Here is an 18,777-nt window from a genome sequence, read left to right on the forward strand (position 1 = left end):
ATGCTCATAAACTGCTGGTGGGAATGCAAATTAATTCAGGCTCTATGGAAAGCAGTTTGAGCTTAAAACAGAACTACCATTCAACTCAGAAATCCCATTACTGGGTGTATACCCAAAGAAAAATAGATCATTATACCAAAAAAGGCACAAGCACTTTTATCTTTATTGCTGTGCTATCAATTTAGCAGAGAAATGGAATCCATCCAGGTGGCCATCAATGGTGGCCTGGATTAAGTAAATGTAAATATATACCATGGAATACTATGCAGCCATAAAACACAAAATCATGTCCTTCACAGCAACACAGATGCAGCTGGAAACCATTACACTAAGTGAACTAATGCAGAAACCACAAACCAAATATCATATCTTCTAATAAGTGGGAGCTAAACATTGGGGTACATATGGTCATAAATATAGGAAAAGATGTTAGAGAATAAAAGAGAATGGAGGGAGGGAGAAGGGGCAAAGGTTAAAAAGGACTATTGAGTACTATGCTGACTACCTGGGTGACAAATTCACTTGTACTCCAAACCTCAGCATCACACAATATACCTTTGTAATAAACCTGCACATGTACCCTGATTCTAAAATAAATGTTGAAAAAAAGTACATTTTTAAAAGTTATGTTCTTAGTGACTGTTCTACAAATGACAATATACATTCTTATCAGTATTTACTTCATATTTGTACTGATTAGTTACAGTGAAATATAGAAAGTTTACTACTATATAGCTCCTTTCCATCCCAGTTTTGTGCTACTGTTATTCATATTATGTCTATATATGTTACGAATCAATAACACATTATTATAATCTTTATATGATCTTATGTCTTTTTAAAAAGCTGAGAGGAGGGCACATATATATGCACAGAGTTTATGATATTTGCCTTTTTATATACCATTTCTGGCTCTTGTCATTTGTGCCTTTAGAGTCAAGATATTACCTGGTATCATTCCTTATATAGCTTTGTTTCTATTCCCAATAAAAGAATAATATAAATTGTTGTACGCAATTGCTTTATAAGTCAGTTAAGAGAAGAAATGGAAAAAATGCAATTATACTGTCTTTTTAAAGTACTCACATGATTGCCATTACTGGTGCTTCCTATTTTTTCATGTGAATTTGAATCACTGTCTGGTGTCACTTGCTTTTTGCCTGAAAAACTACCTTTGTATTTTTTACGCAAGTCACTACCAATGAGTTTTCTTTTTATTTGTCTGGGAACATCTTATTTTACCTTCATTTCTAAATGACAGTTTTGCTAGATATAATATTCTTAGTTGGGTGGTTTTGTTTAATTTCAGCAATTTGAACATGTCATCATTATGTTTTCTGGCCTTCACTGTTCTGATGAAACTTCAATTGTTAACCATATTGGGGTTTCCTTGTATGTGAGGAGCTATTTTCCTCTTACTGCTTTCGAGATTTTCTCATCTTTAGCTGACATTTGACTATGATGTGTCTCCTTATTTACCCTACGTGACATTTGTTAAGCTCCTCTGATATGTAATGTTTTGCATAGAATTTAAGTGTTCTTGTGAATTTCAGATTTTAGTTCCCCTCACTTCCTGGTACTCACATTGTGCACGTTGGTACACATTTCTCTTGTTATTTTTTGCCACTGTTTTCTCTGTTCTTTAAACTGCCTAATCTCTATTGATCTTCCTTCAAGTTTTGATTTTTTTCTGCAGCTCAAATATACTATTAAACTCTTGTGAATTTCAGTTATTGCACTTTTCAACTCCATAATTTCCATTTATAGATAATAGATACACCCCTTCTCTTTGTTGGCAAATATTTTGTCTGCTACAAAAGTTATCTGGGCCACTTCTAAGGCAGTGTTTATCACCTTCCTTTCCCTCTGTGTATTGGATACTGTTTCCTGTTTTTTTCCATGTTTTTTAGTTTTTTGTTGTAAATTAGACATGTTAGATAGTACCTTACAGCAATCCTGGATACTGATCCTCCTTTCCTGGGGAATTTTAGTTATTTCCTCTGCAGTGTACAACCTGATGTTAGCTCTGTTTTTTAGTTCAGCTATTAATACCTAAGCGTTTTCCCCCAGATTAACACAAGGCACTTATTAACCAATAGCATTTTTACACTTTACCACTGGATGTGTGTGTTTGGAGGCTGTTATGAAGAGTTCAGGAAATTTACTTTTCACCCATGTTCATCAGGGACTAGAAGCTTGGAGGATCCCTCTGTGATCATTATAAGAAAGCACAGCCTTCGACATACATAGTCTTTCAGATTGCCAGGGATGAGTGCCATTTTATTTTTAATCCTGTGTTCCTAGGACTCACTTCTGGGTCAAAGTAGCTTATTGTTCAGTGTTTGGTCAAAGGTTGTTTTTAAATTCCTTGTGCCAGTAAAGATTTAGCTTGTGTTGATGGGTCTGCATACATTGGGAAACGCTTTTGAGTCTGTCCCATGTTCTGCTGTGATTGTTGTGAGTTGGTGCAGCCCAGCATCTGCACACAAACTTTTCAACCCCCAGAGTTGACTGTTCCTGGGAGGGCTCTTCTTGGCTGTCTCTTTCATGTTTCTATTAAACTTGTTTGCTTTGTATGTACAAGCTTCCCTTAACTGATCTCCACCAAGATCTCCATCCACTGTTTTTGACACATCTTTTGTGTTGAAGTTCTCCATATTCTGTTCCAAATGAAGTCAGTTTCCTCAGGCAGAGCAATGGAGTTGTCTTTATTGCATACTTTTCCCCTTGGACAAAACCTCTGCACCACTGAACTGAAGCTAAGGGTGGGGCTCATTTGTCCTGAAATAAAACCAGTATTTTACTCATGGGTGATGGGGTGGAAGTCCCCAGTATTTGCCAGTTTCCTTCATTGAGTGATGCTTCCAATATTATGAGCAAGCTGGGATAGAGAAAATCAGGGCCTCCTTATTCTTAGTCTTCGCATAGAATTTCTACTAAGGGAATGGGGGAAGGGCTGGGTGGCAGAAGGCATTTCTATTCCTTTTGACTTCTTCTGCCTGGAATTGAATTTCTGCAACACAGGTTTGAGGTTGTGTTTGTATGGGGTTGAGGGGTGGGATAAGAGACGTAGACAGCTGGCCCGGACAGGGTAAAACTGTAGATCTGGAATGTGAGCTGGGAGATGAGTGAGCCTCACCTACTCCCATCATCTTTCTTAAAAATTATACTTAAAGTTCTGGGGTACATGTGCAGATTGTGCAGGATTGTTACATAGGTATACACATGCCATGTGGTTTGCTGCATCCATCCTCCTGTCATCTACATTAGGTATTTCTCCTACTGTTATCCCTCCCAAATCCCCCCACCCTGTGCTATTCCTCCCCTAGTCCCCCGACCACCAACAGGATTGGTGTGTGATGTTCCCCTCCCTGTGTCCATGTGATCTCATTGTTCAACATCCACTTACAAGTGAGAACATGTGGTGTTCGGTTTTCTGTTCTTGTGTCGGTTTGCTGAGAATGATGGTTTCCAGATTCATCTATGACCCTGCAAAGGACATGAACTCATCCTTTTTATGGCTGCATAGTATTCCATGGTGTATATGTCCCACATATTCTTTATCGAGTCTATCACTGATGGGCATTTGGGTTGGTTCCAAGTCTGCTATTGTAAACAGTGCCATAAGGAACATACGTGTGCATGTGTCTTTATAATAGAACAATTTATAATCATTTGAGTATATACCCAGTAATGGAATTGCTGGGTCAAATGGAATTTCTAGATCCTTGAGGAATCGCCACACTGTCTTCCACAATGGCTGAACTAATTTACACTTCCACCAACAGTGTAAAAGCATTCCTATTTCTCCATATCCTCTGCAGCATCTGTTGTCTCCAGATTTTTTAATGATTGCTTTTCTAACTGGTGTGAGATGGTATCTCAATGTGGTGTTGATTTGCATTTCTCTAATGACCAGTGATGATAAGCTTTTCTTCATGTTTGTTGGCTGCCCCATCATCTTCACCATACATGCTCAGAATGGAGCATCCAAGGTAGAACACTCAGTTAACACCTGGGTGGGGGTGGGGGATGTATGAAACAGGTTGTTCCTCAAAGATCACAGACTCTTGCTGTTCTTAATGAGATTCAATAGATTTTCATGAATGTTTCTCTATTTTCTGTGCACCTTTAAGACAATTTTCAGAAATTTTAAATGACTGCTTTAAAGAAAACAATTTTACCAGTAAAAATGTTGTTTTGCTGGGGAGAGTTTCTATTGAGCTCCTTACTTTGTGGTTCTGGAAGTCCTACTCTGCAATTTATTTATTTCACCAATGCCAACTATATTTCAAGTTGTCATGGTGAGGTATTGGGAAAAATTTTCAGTTAGTAATAACTGCGCCTCGGATAAACCTCATTGGCTATAATACTGCCACTGTGCAAAGCTTCCAATTTATTTTTAAATGTAACTTGAGTGAAAATGTGATGCAGCAGAAGCAAGAATGGACTAGGTGTCAGGAGCCAGGGTTTTCATCCAAACTTGGCCTCAGTATCCTCATTTGTAGAATAAAAGTATTGTATTAAATGACCTCTAACCTCCTTCTAACTTTAAAATCTCATGACTTTATGAAACTGAAACTACTGTAGCTGTGTAAGAATGGGAAATATGGAAACAATCCACTAACCTTTTTCTTTTAACCAAAGAATGCTCCAACCTGTTTTTAATTAGAACATGCATTTCATTTCCAACTCTACCTAATAAAAATGCTAGTTTATCACACAGTTTGCAGTCAAGATATTTCTATACTCAAAAGTTTCCTTTCTAATCATTAGAACTGAGAAACTGGGGACAGCAGAAACTTGTCTTTCACTGATTGGCCATCAAAAATATGACAGCTTTATGTTAACTGAAAGCACACTATAATTTGCTGTCATTTTATCTGCATTATAAGCTTCACAATTACTTTCTCTTAGACACAATTCCAAGTTTTTACCTTCTACATAAGGCTGTTAGTGTCTCTTACTTATCTGTATTTATTCTCAGTATTTGAATGACAAAGTATCAGTTTACCCTGGACACTGCAGAGAAGAGTTGCTTCAATGGGATACCCATTTCTAGTCACAAATATGTTTATTTAGTAGTGATTATCTACAGATTGCTATAAACAATAAAAGTGAGGCAAAGGGCCTCTCTGACTGAGTTACTTTGTCTTAACTAACCAGTTTTAGCCTATTTGATTTGGTATTGTCGTTTACTATACAATTTACATTAAAAATCTATATATTTAAATAGATTTGTTTACAATTTAAGAAAACTACAATTGCAAACATATCTAAATGCTTTCAAATATTAAATCCATGACAGACTATCCAGTAACAAAGCTACAAGGTAAGGGAATTATGAATATACACTGGCAAAAGTTGCTACTCACTGACACATTCAGCAAGTAGGAAGGATAAGAGCGAGATGGCACTACGGACAGAGATCCAGAAATAAAGAATCATACAATCTTTAAATTTCTTGACTTTAAAGCAAAAATATTTTTAAAAACAGCCATCTTCAAAAACTTTGTCAACATCTAAAGGAAAGACACCATATTTATCTTAAGGTTTATAAAAGGTGCAAATCTCTGTAGAGGAAAAATAAACACATATCTTGAGCTTGTTCATGTCCAAATGCTAAGGTTTCTTTTTGATTTTCAAAAGTGACCCTCAGACTTGAGCTGTTAAAAATTTCCAAATGAGCCCATCTGCTCACCGAGATATTTCTATGTTAAGAACCTTCAGTAAGGCATCTGGCCCAGTTTTTATAATCCCAAATTACCTTGGTTTCAACTTAATTTTTGTAAACTGGAAGTCCCTTAGGAAGAAAGTAAAATTTTCAATCTTTAAAATAAAGAGATATAAAAAATAAAACCCTATCATCTCATTCCATTTCAGATTTCATATTCTAAAACTGTACCTTATTCATCACAATGTATTAAAAAACATTATGTTGCAACACTGATTTAGAAATTTATACACTATCCTGTTGTGTGAGTATATAATATTATAATATAAAATTAGTACACTATAATTAAATGCCCTTTTTCTTGGCATTTCTTCTGAATGAATCATCCTAGGAAGCTTTTCTTTCATCTTAATTTGTCTATTATTTCCCTGTACAGAACCACCTTAATATGAAGTGGTTAAAAGAAATGCCTTTAAGACTTAGCTATTGACCCTACAATAACTGTTTTTCAAGTAATTTTTTACTAGCTGAAAATAATGGTTAATGACCACCATGGCCTAGGGACCACTTACAACCATATGAAAAGAAAATAGCTTCATATCTCTTAGTGGGAAAATTATCCACACCCTGAAAACATTCCTTTCTTAGACTAAAGGCTCCCCATATCACAAAATAACTTACTTTGAACACTATTCACATCTCAAAATGAATTACTACTGATGGTTACTTCAATATATGTGCTTTTTCATGCAGCTAAGCAAAATCTTTTCCATCAGCATCACTGGAAATGCACAGAGGGAATTAACAGAGGAGCAAAATTTCTATTGAGATTTTAACCACATTTCCAGTAAAGTAACTAATTTATTCAAAGGAAGTGCTTATTTCCCCCCCACTCAGAAAAGCAGTAACAACTATGGTTTCAGAATAAGAAATGTCAAAAAGGAAAAAAAAAAACCCTAATCTGTTTTTCAGTTGATTATGCATCTCAGTATTAACTGTAGCTTTAAAAGCAAGATCTTGCATCACTTACTCTGGTAGCAAGGACTATGAAATACTGGCTTCATGTTACTTATCAAATTACCTTTATATAACAAAAGTGGGCACCTAAGTTAGATAAGTTCAGCTATCCACTCACCAATGTCAACAATACAAAAATTAATCTCTCCCATATCAAATTAGCATGAGAAATTTCTTAAAACTATAAACCAATAAAATATTAGGAACTTTTCTGAGAAATAAAACCTTATTACATAGTTATGTGACCATTCATGAGGTACATACATTTTCAAATTGAATGATTACCACCAAACAAAGCACGTTCATATTGGAAAAGAGAAGAACTTTCTAGTGAATATATACCAATATTTTTTCAATTCTTTCTAGCATGTAAAACTTTTTTTCCTCCCAGGGTAAAACTAGATTATGTTGTCTGGGCTCTTCCTTGTTATGTCAGGCTTAAAGAAACTAATTAAATTACTGAAAAGTAGGGGATGATCATATAATAAAGAAATTCTGAAGTGTCAACACAGATTAGAGTCTTGATCATCTAAAGAGTATAATATGTAATACTTTTCTATTTACCTAAATGTCTTTAATAATTTGAAATGGACACTGATTTATACGTGTGAGCATGTGCATGAATGAATAATATCCCATTCACTTGTTTCTTTGTAACCTTCCATTAGCAAAAGCAGCATATTTAAGATGTAAATAGAAGAGGAAATTAACTTTCTAAGGTTTTCAGATTACCTCTAGTATAGCAAATCTCAAATTACATAGGGGTTTGTAAATCTTTAAAGAAAAATGTGTAAAGTTTGGTCCAAAACAAAAATAATGCCTCATTGTTTTGTGGAAAAATAATATTTTATTCATTCACTAGATCAAAATTATGGTGCTGCTTAATGATGAAGAATATTCCATATATCAACAAGAGAATGAAGGTTTTTCCTCCAAAAAGTACATAGTTGCAAATGTACTTCAAAAATTTTAAGTATAGGTTGGGCGTGGTGGCTCACGCCTGTAATCCCAAGCACTTTGGGAGGCCAAGGTGGGCGGATCACATGAGGTCAGGAATTCAAAACCAGCCTGGCCAACATGGCAAAACCTTGTCTTTACTAAAAATAAAAAAAATTAGCCAGGTGTGGTGGTATGCGCCTGTAATTCCAGCTACTTGGGATGCTGAGGCACCAGAATCACTTGAACCCAGGAGGTAGAGGTTGCAGAGCGCCGAGATGTGCCACTGCACTCCAGCCTGAGTGACTGAGTGAGACTCTGATTCAAAAAGAAAAAAAAATGTAAGTATAGGTATCTATCAAGTAAGACATCAAACTATAAATGCATGTCTATTCCTGATACATTCTAATTTTAAATGTTTATAAATTCATTTTCATATCAATTTCAATTGGAGGGGAAGAAACAATGATCCTACACTATCCTCTTTTTCTTTAATTTTAAGAAACAGATACTTTCCCTCTAAATTGCCAGTATAAAGGAGGTCTTAAAAATTATAAAAATTTGGAAACCAATCTGATTCATCTGTCCTTAGATAGCAAATGAATGTTAAGGCCTTAAGAGGGTAATGTGGTGATATCAAACAGGTAGCAAAAATGCATTGAGCACAGCCAGGGCAGTGACAAGAAAATAATTTGTGGATAAATACAGATGCCACATTAAATAGAGTGTCAAAGATGTAAAACTCAAATCCCCTTTTAAATAAATCTAAAAGAAGGATTATAGAAAATGGGAATGTATGATTTTTTTTAATAAAACAATTCTGCTTCAATGCAAATATGTAGTCCAAAATAAAACAAAGAAAATGTCTTATGTGACTTAGCACGAACAGTTTCCACAGCCTTTCACACTATTGACAATTTCTTCTTGTAGTTTCTTTCTTTCCTCCTCTTTGGATATATTTTCTTTCTTTGCTTCCCATTTGGTGTTATCATGGTTCTGCAGACGGCTGCTCTGTGTATGCCACATTTCTGAATAGATACTATGAGGGTTTGCAAGCAAACCATGGTGGGTACCACGTTCAGCTACCTTACCCTAAAAAGCAAACACGTGAGAAACACAGAGAAAGGTCATTTAACTAGCATATTAATTGAAAAATACCAAATACTTTCTAACTGAGGATACTGAAGGATTTGCATTCATTAAAATACCTCTCCCAATTTCTCATACACAGTATAAGTGAAAAACTTTAGGTAGGAATGCTTTCTTCCCTGTTGAACTACCCAGTGCCAGTGAACAAACAAAAGGCTATGAAATTTGTAATACCATAAATACCATTTTACTTAAAGGAAATAAAATTGTGATGTTTCATTTTTCATTTTGAAGGGCAGAAAGGGAAGGTTAAAATGTAAAAAGGTGATATTTTCTGTAATCAGCAAATATTCAAATCAAAAGCACTGTTATATATACCGGGATTTAAAGGAGTAAAAATAGTATCCTGAAATTCTTATGTGTACTTTGAAATAAAAATGATTTCATGAAATAAAAAAGATTGAATGAAAATGAAAAGTTTACTTCTTCAAGCAGCTATTTTTAACAATGGTTATTAAGCTTAACACTATAAAGATTTGGTATAGATTCCAAACTCTGATCTACAATTATTTTGTTTCTTGATAGCTATGGTTAAACACGCTGAGAGACAAAAGGAATTATGTCGTTTTTACTGGTATTCCTGGTAACAGGACTTTTACAATATGCCCTTAAGTAAAATAACTAAAATTTGTCTGTGCCTACATTTAAGTATTTACATACAATGTTATACTGCTATTTCTTGATTTATTCACTTCTGGCTTTATCTACTGACTTCCTATTATGGAATATGGAGATTCAACACTCATACTATCCCACATTCCTGCTATTCTGTCATTTATTTTCCTAATAACATCAGTTACATCACAAACTTTGATTCAGTGTTTACCTTATTATGTCTATGTAAGTATTCCCCGTTGAGCTAAGCAGGTATTAGGATTTTATATATATTTTCTCCTATAGTCTTTTAATCCTCCTAGACTTAGTAACTTCCTTGTTTTTCATTTGCTTAGTTTTGTATGTCTTGCTTAGTTTTGTATGTCTATTGGAAATCTCTTGAAAGTTTATTACAGAATTATGAAACCCTTTTCAAACAGTAATTTTCTCATAATCAACTACATTAGGTAATCTATCAATTTATTTTCCCCCACCACCCAGAGATATTCTCTTCAGAGCTTTCAGGTTGTTTCCTATATCCTCAATTCTGAAATTGTATGATAATGTGCCCTTGTGTAGCTTTATTTTTCCTTTCCATTCATTGTGGTAGGTACTCAGTAGGCCCTTTCAATCTAGAAAATCTTGCTCTAAAGTTTTATATACTTTTTGGTATTACTTTCAAAGGCAAAAACCACAATAACTTTTGCACCAACCTATTATTTGACAATTTCCTCCCCTTTCTCTCGCCTCTCTAGAACTACCAGTAGTCAGATGTCAAACTTTTTAGACGAATTCTCTTGTTTTCTCATCTTTTCTCTATATTCTCTCTTTTTTGGAGATTTCCTTGACTTTATATCAGCAAAGACATTTCTCATTTTGAAAATCTCGTTTTCAGGTCATTCCTTTATTTATTTACCAAAACCTATTTTAAAATTTTAAAATATTTCAAGAGTGACTCAATGAACAAACTATACATGATTCTCCTAGTTTGGCAACTGTTATTTTTCTCTACATTTGCTTTCTCCACCTCACCTTCTCTCTATCTATACATGATTTTTTTGCTACACCATCTGAGAATGATTTACAGACATCATTATATTTCACCCTTAAATATTTCATTAACATGCATCTCCTAAATACAAAGACATTCTCCTACAGGACAGGAATACAACTATATCACACTCAAGAAATTTAACAATGGCCAGCCATGGTGGCTCATGCCTGTAATCCCAGTTCTTTGGAAGGCTGAGACAAGAGGATTGCTTTAGGCTAGGAGTTCAAGACCAGCCTGGGCAACATGAGACCCCCATCTCTATCTTATCTAACATACTGTCCATATTCAAACTTCATCAATTGTACCAATCATGTCCTTTATACTTTTTTCCCATCTAGGATCCAATCAGGATCAACACATTGAATTTATAACACCTTCGTTCTAGTCTGTCTGTGTGAGACACTGACATTTCCAAAATTTTAAAATCTTCTGTTTTTAAAATATTGCCTTTCAATTTGTATTTGTCTAGTTGTTTCTGATTATTAGATGCAGACTAAACTTTTATTTTAAGGGATGGGGTTTTGCTATGTTGCCAAGGCTGGTCTCAAATTTCTGGGCTCACATAATCCTCCCACCACTGCCTCCCAAAGTGCTGTTATTACTGGCATAAGCCACCACACCCAGCCCAGGTTAAGCATTTTGGGTAGAAAGAATAGGTGATGTATCTTCAGTGCATTACATCAGGAGGTACATGAGTTCAATTTCCTCCACTATTGATATTAGGGTTGATCATTTGGTTAAGGTGACATCAACCAGTTTCTATATTTCTCTATTTTCAACATATTTTTTCTCTAATTAGCAAGTAATCTAAGGTAATTTCAAAACATGCAAATATTCTAGCCCCAGTAGCTTTTTACCACATGGTTTCAGCAACCAGTGATGACCCTTACCTGAATCAATTATTATAATGGCGTCTGTAAAATGTGATTCTCTAAATTTGTAATTCCTCTTACATTTCATGTGTTAGTTGGCTTCCTTCTGACAGGGGAATTGTCCTTTTCCCCTTGACAATTTTTGTTTTAGCAGTAGCATCATGGGCTCATGGATGCATATATGTTTTTTATTCAAGGTATTATAATTAATTAGTGTCATTATTCTTTTTATTCCCCAGTTGACGAGTAGGCACTCATTCAAAATGGTTACTGTGTTCTCATGACTTGTGTTCATTAGTTTCCCTGCCCTAGATTGGGAATCAGCTATGTCTCTAAAGAGTCTTGGTTCCTTTAAGTGAGGAACAGCATTTAGTGCTCAAGATCTGGATGCCAAGTATACTCATTACTGCTGGGTTTTCACTGCTTTTAGGCCTCTTCAGTGAATAGAGTTAGGACATTGTTTTTAAGTCATAAATTCAAACCGGTAATTTTATTCCAATATAACATTACAAGGTTCTCCTCTTCTTTGCCATTCCATATTTGTATCTTTCTTCTCCCAAGAGATCTGTTTCCCAACATCAATGTATTACTCATAAGCTCAGTCTTAAACTATACACAAAAACAGTCTGCAAATGGTTACCCCCACACTACTACCAAAACAAACTAAGTTCAAATTTCTTTTGGGTTATTTTTGTCTTAATAATATATTACACTAAGGGTATACAATCAAAGTAATATGTTCAAAAGTTACTTGGCTTAATTCTATTTTTCTTCTTTGCAGTTATGTTACCAATTTGATATGCAGTTAGTTTTACTTCTTTCTGTTTGTATTCAATTTTTATTTTTCTCCTGTCCTTGTTGATTTAATTTTATTTTTGAAGATATTAAAACAAACACTAAGCATGGTTCAAAAGTAAAAGAAACATTAAAGCTTCAGTCTCTTTTCTGTATTTCTTCTAACCCTTTGTACCTGCATCCCATAGGCAGCCAGCTGCTTTAGTTTCTGATATATCCTTTGAATTTCTTTTTGCAAAAATAAGCAGTTATAAATATATTCTTTTTTCCCTATCTTTACAAAAGCTAGCATGCTATGCTATATTCTCTTTTTCGTCTTACTTTATTTTTTACTTACCAATATATCCTACAGATCATGCCATATAAGTTTCCTTTACTTTTTTTTAATTTTAATTTTTGGGGACAGAGTCTCGCTATGTTGTCCAGGCTGGTCTCAACACCCTGGGATCAAGTCATCCTCTCACGTCAGCCTCCCAAGTAGCTGGGATTACAGGTTATTTTTTTTACTTCTGTCCTTATTTTAGAAATACTGTATTTTCCATGATCTCTCAGCAGATTACTAAAGTCTACATTTTCCATTGAGTTCTTTTTTTTCTGTTTGTTTTGGAGGTCTCTCCACTGACATTTAAGAATAGAGCATTAAAAGGCTGACTGGAAGCTCTGTGTACATAAAGATGCCTTCTAAACCAGTGGACTTCATGGTAGGATGATTATGTAGCTATCTGGACATTTTGTTGGGGTTCCCAAATACAAATTTTTTTGCCTGGGGCTGCTTTTGTTTCTCCAGAGAAGAATCCTCCAATTATCTGCTGATGAGGGAAGGAGTAGTGACAGTAGTAATGAATAACTGGTTGGCAAAGTTCTTGGAGCCAGTGGTATAAGACAGTCTGTGGTCCTATCCTTTGGTATATTATGATTTTCTGTTAATCTCTCCCTTCATTGTTAATGTGCTTGGCAGTTTGCTTGTGTCCAAAGGCACTAATTTCCTGATAAGTAAATCTCCAGCCTCTTGCTAAGGTTAGCAAGGAGTATAAACACCAGGCTGTGGGGGTGAGAAAGGGGCCTGGGAACTTTATTTCTTATGTAGACTTACACTTAATTCTGTTAGTTTTAACCTCATGCTTATTACCACTTTTCATCATACCTGGTGCTTCCAATTCCTGAGCCTTTTCAAAGGGTTCTACAATATGAATCAACTTGCTTTTTTAAAATTGATCTCTCTCTCTTTTGACACACAGTATTCAACTTTTTAGTTCTGGTAATCTATCTATTTACCAGTTTCCCCCAATTTACTGATATCTCTTTTCCACTGTTATTTCCTCTCTTGTTATCTTTATTCTTATGGCTTTATACTTATTTTATTTCTTCACTTTCATTTTAGTATGGTTAGGGGAAGAAGAGATAAACAAATGTATCCAACCTTCCACATTTAACTAGAAGTTCCCGAGATACGCCATCTTAACATTAACACTACTACAAGAGATTGCTGACAGAACACAGAAGGTGACAGACTATTAGTTAAAGTTAAGGTTATATTAGTTTCACTAGAAAATGAAAATCCGTTATCTTCATAATCAGACAACTATAGAATCACCAAATTATGAATATAAAGGGATTCTTGTTTAGATATGGGTGCCATGATCATTAACAAATTAGGTCCAATTATAACCCAAAACCCAAGTGGCAATAGTGTAAAATAAGTATATAGATACTGTGAATTTCATGGCATGAGGCAGGTAATCATATGCCTGCTAACGTATTTTAACAACTTCTATTTGTAAGAAAAGGCTCTCACTACATGGCGGCACAGAATCAGAAAGCTTATAAAAAAGTAGCAGATTTTATTTAAGATTCTTGAACATCAATGATATAATAAAGTATATTTACAAAATTTCCCATTTAAGACATTCTGGTACAACCATACTGGAAAAATCAGTTTGCCTCTAAATAGCTCAATATACAGACAGTACATGAGAATGCTTCTCTCTAAACTCTTAGTACACAGATTTTCAAAGGGCGTGGTGGTTCACTCCTGTAATCCTAGCACTTTGAGAGGCTGAGGCAGGTAGGTTGCTTCAGCTCAGGAGTCCGAGACCAACCTGGGCAACATGGTGAAACCCTACCTCCACAAAAAATTAGCCAGGCATGGTGGCACGTGCCTGTAGTCCCAGCTACTTGGGGGTCTGAGATGGGAGGATTGCTTGAGCCCAGGAGTCGAGGCTGCAGTGAGCCAAGATTGCGCCACTGCACTCCTGGATGACAAAGTAAGACACTGCCTTGAAAAGAAAAAACAAAAATCAAAATGATAAATAATTGAAGATATATTTATTAGAAGGGAAAAATAATTACAAAAAAGGGGGAATATAGGGTGGAAAACTGCATAATGTCAGCAATAAGTACTAGGGGGCTGTGGGGAGAAGAGGGCCTTACAGAAAGGAGAAAAGAAAAATTACTGCAATTTTCAAATCTGCCCATCACAATAGTGGTACTCTGATTGATTTAGACTTTTAGATAGTATACTTGTGTAGTAATTCCCTTAGAAGAGATGAGGCAGACTATCTTTTTTCTTACTTTCCTAAGAAGGAAAAACATATAATAAAAATGACCATGTTTGAAAATGACCACTTTACTTTATGGTAATTTTCTTTTAACCAAGGTTATGTGCAGGTATTAGAAAAATAAAAATGTATAATACAGCAAAGACACTGAGCAAAGAGTCTATTCAGAGAAAAAATGAATGCAGGAAAGTTATTTTATGTATGTACCATTGAAGACCTGCTTCTATCATAAAGGTTTAATGCTTTCCTGATTAAACTTCTGCTTGTAATACTTTAATAGAGAGTGAGTTAATATAGTTTATTCCTTCTTGGAAGTGACATGCATGATTTCCAATCGAAAGGGGCTAAAAACAGAATCTTACCAGGATTCAATCACAACCAAATAATGTAAGAAACAATATTTAAGCTTCTTGTATCTATAACAATTTCCAGTGTTCCTCAAATACTAAACTTTAAAGTTAAATCTCTTACCTGGTCCAAGACAATGATTTCATCTGCATCAACCACTGTTGACAATCTGTGTGCAATGAAAATAGAAGTTCTGTGTTTGACCACATCCTTCATGGCACCAAGAATAGTCTGCAAGTTTGATAATATGAAGAATAGAAGAAAAAAAAGAAATACTGATTAGGCAAATGTAAATTAAAATAATCATATATTTCCTAACGAAACATAAAATGCCAGTTAATCTTTTATTATGTAAACTTTATACTGATACCAAATATTAGACTCACTCTCATAATTGCTAAAAGGAAGAGCAGAAAGCAAAAAGAGAAGGCAAATATGACCACATGATTTTGGGAAAAAATTCTTTAAGATAGGCAATATTTCTCTAAATTACAAAATCTGGGAGAAAGTAGATATTTTCTATATAAGTAAACAAATAAACAACAACTCTTATGATATCAGGAACATAGCCCTACATGATGTTTACCAATGAGAACAAAACTAAAATGAGGAGACTTAAGTGATAGAACACAGAGAAATTCAAAACAATTCAAAGGTAGAGAGACTCAAAGAGTATAGGAACATTTGTTTTTCCTTAGTTCGAACTCAGAGGACAGAAGGGAAAACAAAGACAACTGTATATTTTTAACTGCAGAAACCTCTTTTTCAAAAGCATTCTGACTTCCTAATGCATCCTGGAAATACATTTTTGTTTATTCCCTGTAAAGTATAAGAGTTGTATATATATTCAACAATACTTAAAAACCTGGGTCTAAGCAAGCTAGATGGAAATAGCAGTGTGGGGGATGGGGATATACCCAAATTTCCTATGGATATTTCTAAACATTTTATTTATTAAAGGTATAAAATTATCAAGAGTAGATGGTTACCTAAGAAAAAAAATTGTATTTTACTAGGGCAGACTGATAATAAGGTACAGGGCCAATATTAAGAAAGCCTGTTATGTTTGTGAGGGGTCTTTTTTTTATCTTTAAGTAAACTCTGACATCCTACTGAAGACTCTGGACCTTTTAAAAAGGCCTACTAAAATTTACCAAATCTTCCAAAATAACTCCTGCCCTTGGGGGATTGTCTGTTAGCTCCTAATGGGTTATGCTCTCTGACATAATAAACTCTGTGACTCAAATAATGACTGTTAGTAGGTCCTTTAGTTTGTGGTAGTATGACACATTTTTAGGTAGAAAGTTCTGATAAGTATGTTCCTACTTTTCCTATGAACGGTGTCTGGTCCTGCTTATGGTTCACTTTAAATATAACAAATCCTCATGCTAACCAATTCACTTCAAAATTAAATTGCTTTAAATATGCTGCAGATCAAACAATGGGTACTGAAACTTAACTCCGTATGCAAATATTACGTCATATAGCCTGCAAAGTTGAATTAGGCCTATCCTTCAACACTAGGTTTATACTATGTGTTAAATCAAAAGGTAATTAAATGAAGGCAATTGACAAATGCATCTGCTTTCTAGATTAAGGGGATATGATACTAAAATTACCATTGTTGTTGAGATTTCTGTATGTAATGTAAAGATGTTGCTATGAAATCTAATGCAGTTGTGGGGTAATGTCATGACATTGGTATCACATCTTGGCGTTTCAAAACACTTCCAGTGAAATGAATACAAATCGATACCAGCACTACATGTTGTGTGTGCCTGACTTGCATCTCATAAGTTGCTCTATAAGTGAAAGGTTTTCTGGTATGTACTGTGTCACAGGTGTCACAATCACTTCCACGACTATTTTAATGAGTGGTAAGTGGCCTATCATCATAGAGTATGATAGGAGAGAGACTAAAACTTTCTTCCTTTGTCAGTATATTAGGTAATTCCTGTAGCTTTCCAAGATGCAAGGGCAATAAAACAACTGCATAAGGTATCACATGGTTCCAAAAAGATACACATTTGCACATGGACTTAACACTGTGCTATCTATAATTCAATGCAACCTGTCATTCTTACCATCAACACTTGTCATATGGAAAAAAGGGAAGAGGCATTTTGCTCTATAGCACTTCCTACTGAAGTTCATTCAAAATACAAAGTAATGCAGCCATTTACTGAAACTTTCAGGTAGGAATGTTAAACACTGAAGAGCTTTATTTTAATCATAACTTACCTCTTCAGTAATCGAATCTAATGATGAAGTAGCTTCATCATAGAGTATGACTGGGGGATCCTTCAAAATGGCTCTTGCAATTGCTACTCTTTGCTTTTCTCCTCCTGGTAAAGAAAAATTTTACTTTCAGAAGCATAGTGTAGGCATATTTTGTTTCTAGTTTTTCCATTGATTACAACCACCAAATAATACATCAAACATTTCCCTATTCTCCTGATCACAGTCCATTTTACTGAGTTGTAAAGTTGAAGTTCATATGTAATATTCTTTGACAATTATATTCCCTGAAACATGAATGCATAGGAGGTGGAAAAAATGGGAATGAGGCAGGAAGGTAACAACTCTGATTCTACTATTATTCTTCTACCAGAAGTATGCTTATTATATATATTACTTTATATTATAGATAATTCTCAGTGAACAGCAACCTCAGAAACATTTCAATGACAGAATTGACAATGCCAAAAAAACAATATCTGAAATATGTAAACTTGAAGACATTAAACTATGAATAACTGAATTCTCTTAAGATAAAACAATAGCATTCAGCTGGTATTCTCAATGATTGTTTTGATAGAAAGCTATTATTTTTACAGCATTCTTCAAAGTTAAGGGTATATAGTAGATATCTCTTCCTTTATTTAGGTATTTATTATAAATCTCTAGCATATCACATTTTTAAAATAGAAAGGAGACAGGCCCAGAAAAGTTAAGTGATTTGCTCAAGGTCACAGAGCAAGAATCTGGACTAGATTCGTTCCAGTCCAATGCCCTTCTTATCACAATGGATAAGCCCACGTTTATTCCTAAATACAAGAATAAATATTTAGAAAGTATTTCCTAAATAAATAGTGAAAATATGTAGTGAAATGTGTAGAAGCCTGTCTTTTATTACTGGGACTACTGTAGGTCTAAGGTCACCAATCTTGTATAGAACTATAGTTGGAAGTACAGAAGATGGTACTCTGCTGAATATGTCCCTTTTAGCTTCTTGTCTATTATACATTATTAATGTCTGAAAAAAACATATTTTCAGCTTAAGTAACCTTTTTAGGAAGTAAGCTCTGTTATCTTGTACATTTAAATATTTTTATTTTTACTTGTCCTACAATTATCTTTGGTTTATAAAGGGGATCCTTATTTTAAATATTAGTAAGTTTATATTCATGCTAGACATACTCTTCCCCACCTCACAAGATCCTAACAAGGCAGGTACCATAAGAACTATCTTCCTGCTTATCTGCCAACCCAGTAGCACAAAGCTCCTTAAAGAAGTAGATACTTGGAGGAAGGACTAGTTTTGAAGTGCCTCTCAAATTTCAAAGCCAACTCAGTTGTAATTCTATTCAACAGTATTCTGGGACTTGGAGAATAAATGTCTGTTTGTTCTCTAACATAATTATTAGCATAGATGCTAAATAATAAATTGCTCATTTTGAGAGGTTTAGTTGTAAGGAAATGGGAAACAGGTAAGAATAAAATTTCTTTAGCTATTCCTATCCCTGAAAGGCATGTGTAAAGGAAAAATAAGATTAGAAA

At 34.7% G+C, this 18,777-nt stretch overlaps 1 protein-coding gene and 1 pseudogene across 5 annotated transcripts in view; both read right to left on the reverse strand.

Moving 5' to 3' along the window:
* Positions 1 to 4,259: 4,259 nt before the first annotated feature.
* On the reverse strand, positions 4,260 to 4,390 carry LOC118150708 (U4 spliceosomal RNA; annotated as a pseudogene).
* A 3,128-nt stretch (positions 4,391 to 7,518) lies between these two features.
* The window catches only part of ABCB7 (ATP binding cassette subfamily B member 7), a 135,806-nt gene continuing 124,547 nt past the window's right edge, over positions 7,519 to 18,777 (reverse strand). For 3 of the 5 annotated variants that reach the window (XM_078363065.1, XM_008989513.5, XM_002763017.6), the window contains 3 exons: positions 17,239 to 17,342; positions 15,121 to 15,228; positions 7,519 to 8,719 (listed from right to left, as the gene is read on the reverse strand). In XM_078363065.1, coding sequence (XP_078219191.1) covers positions 8,504 to 8,719; positions 15,121 to 15,228; positions 17,239 to 17,342 — 428 coding nt within the window. In that variant the 3' untranslated portion in view covers positions 7,519 to 8,503. Of the gene's footprint in view, positions 8,720 to 13,919; positions 14,368 to 15,120; positions 15,229 to 17,238; positions 17,343 to 18,777 lie in introns of those variants that run through there. The other 2 variants (XM_078363067.1, XM_078363066.1) reach the window with 1 other exon arrangement.

Source organism: Callithrix jacchus, chromosome X (genome assembly GCF_049354715.1).
Source record: "Callithrix jacchus isolate 240 chromosome X, calJac240_pri, whole genome shotgun sequence".
Taxonomy (NCBI): domain Eukaryota; kingdom Metazoa; phylum Chordata; class Mammalia; order Primates; family Cebidae; genus Callithrix; species Callithrix jacchus.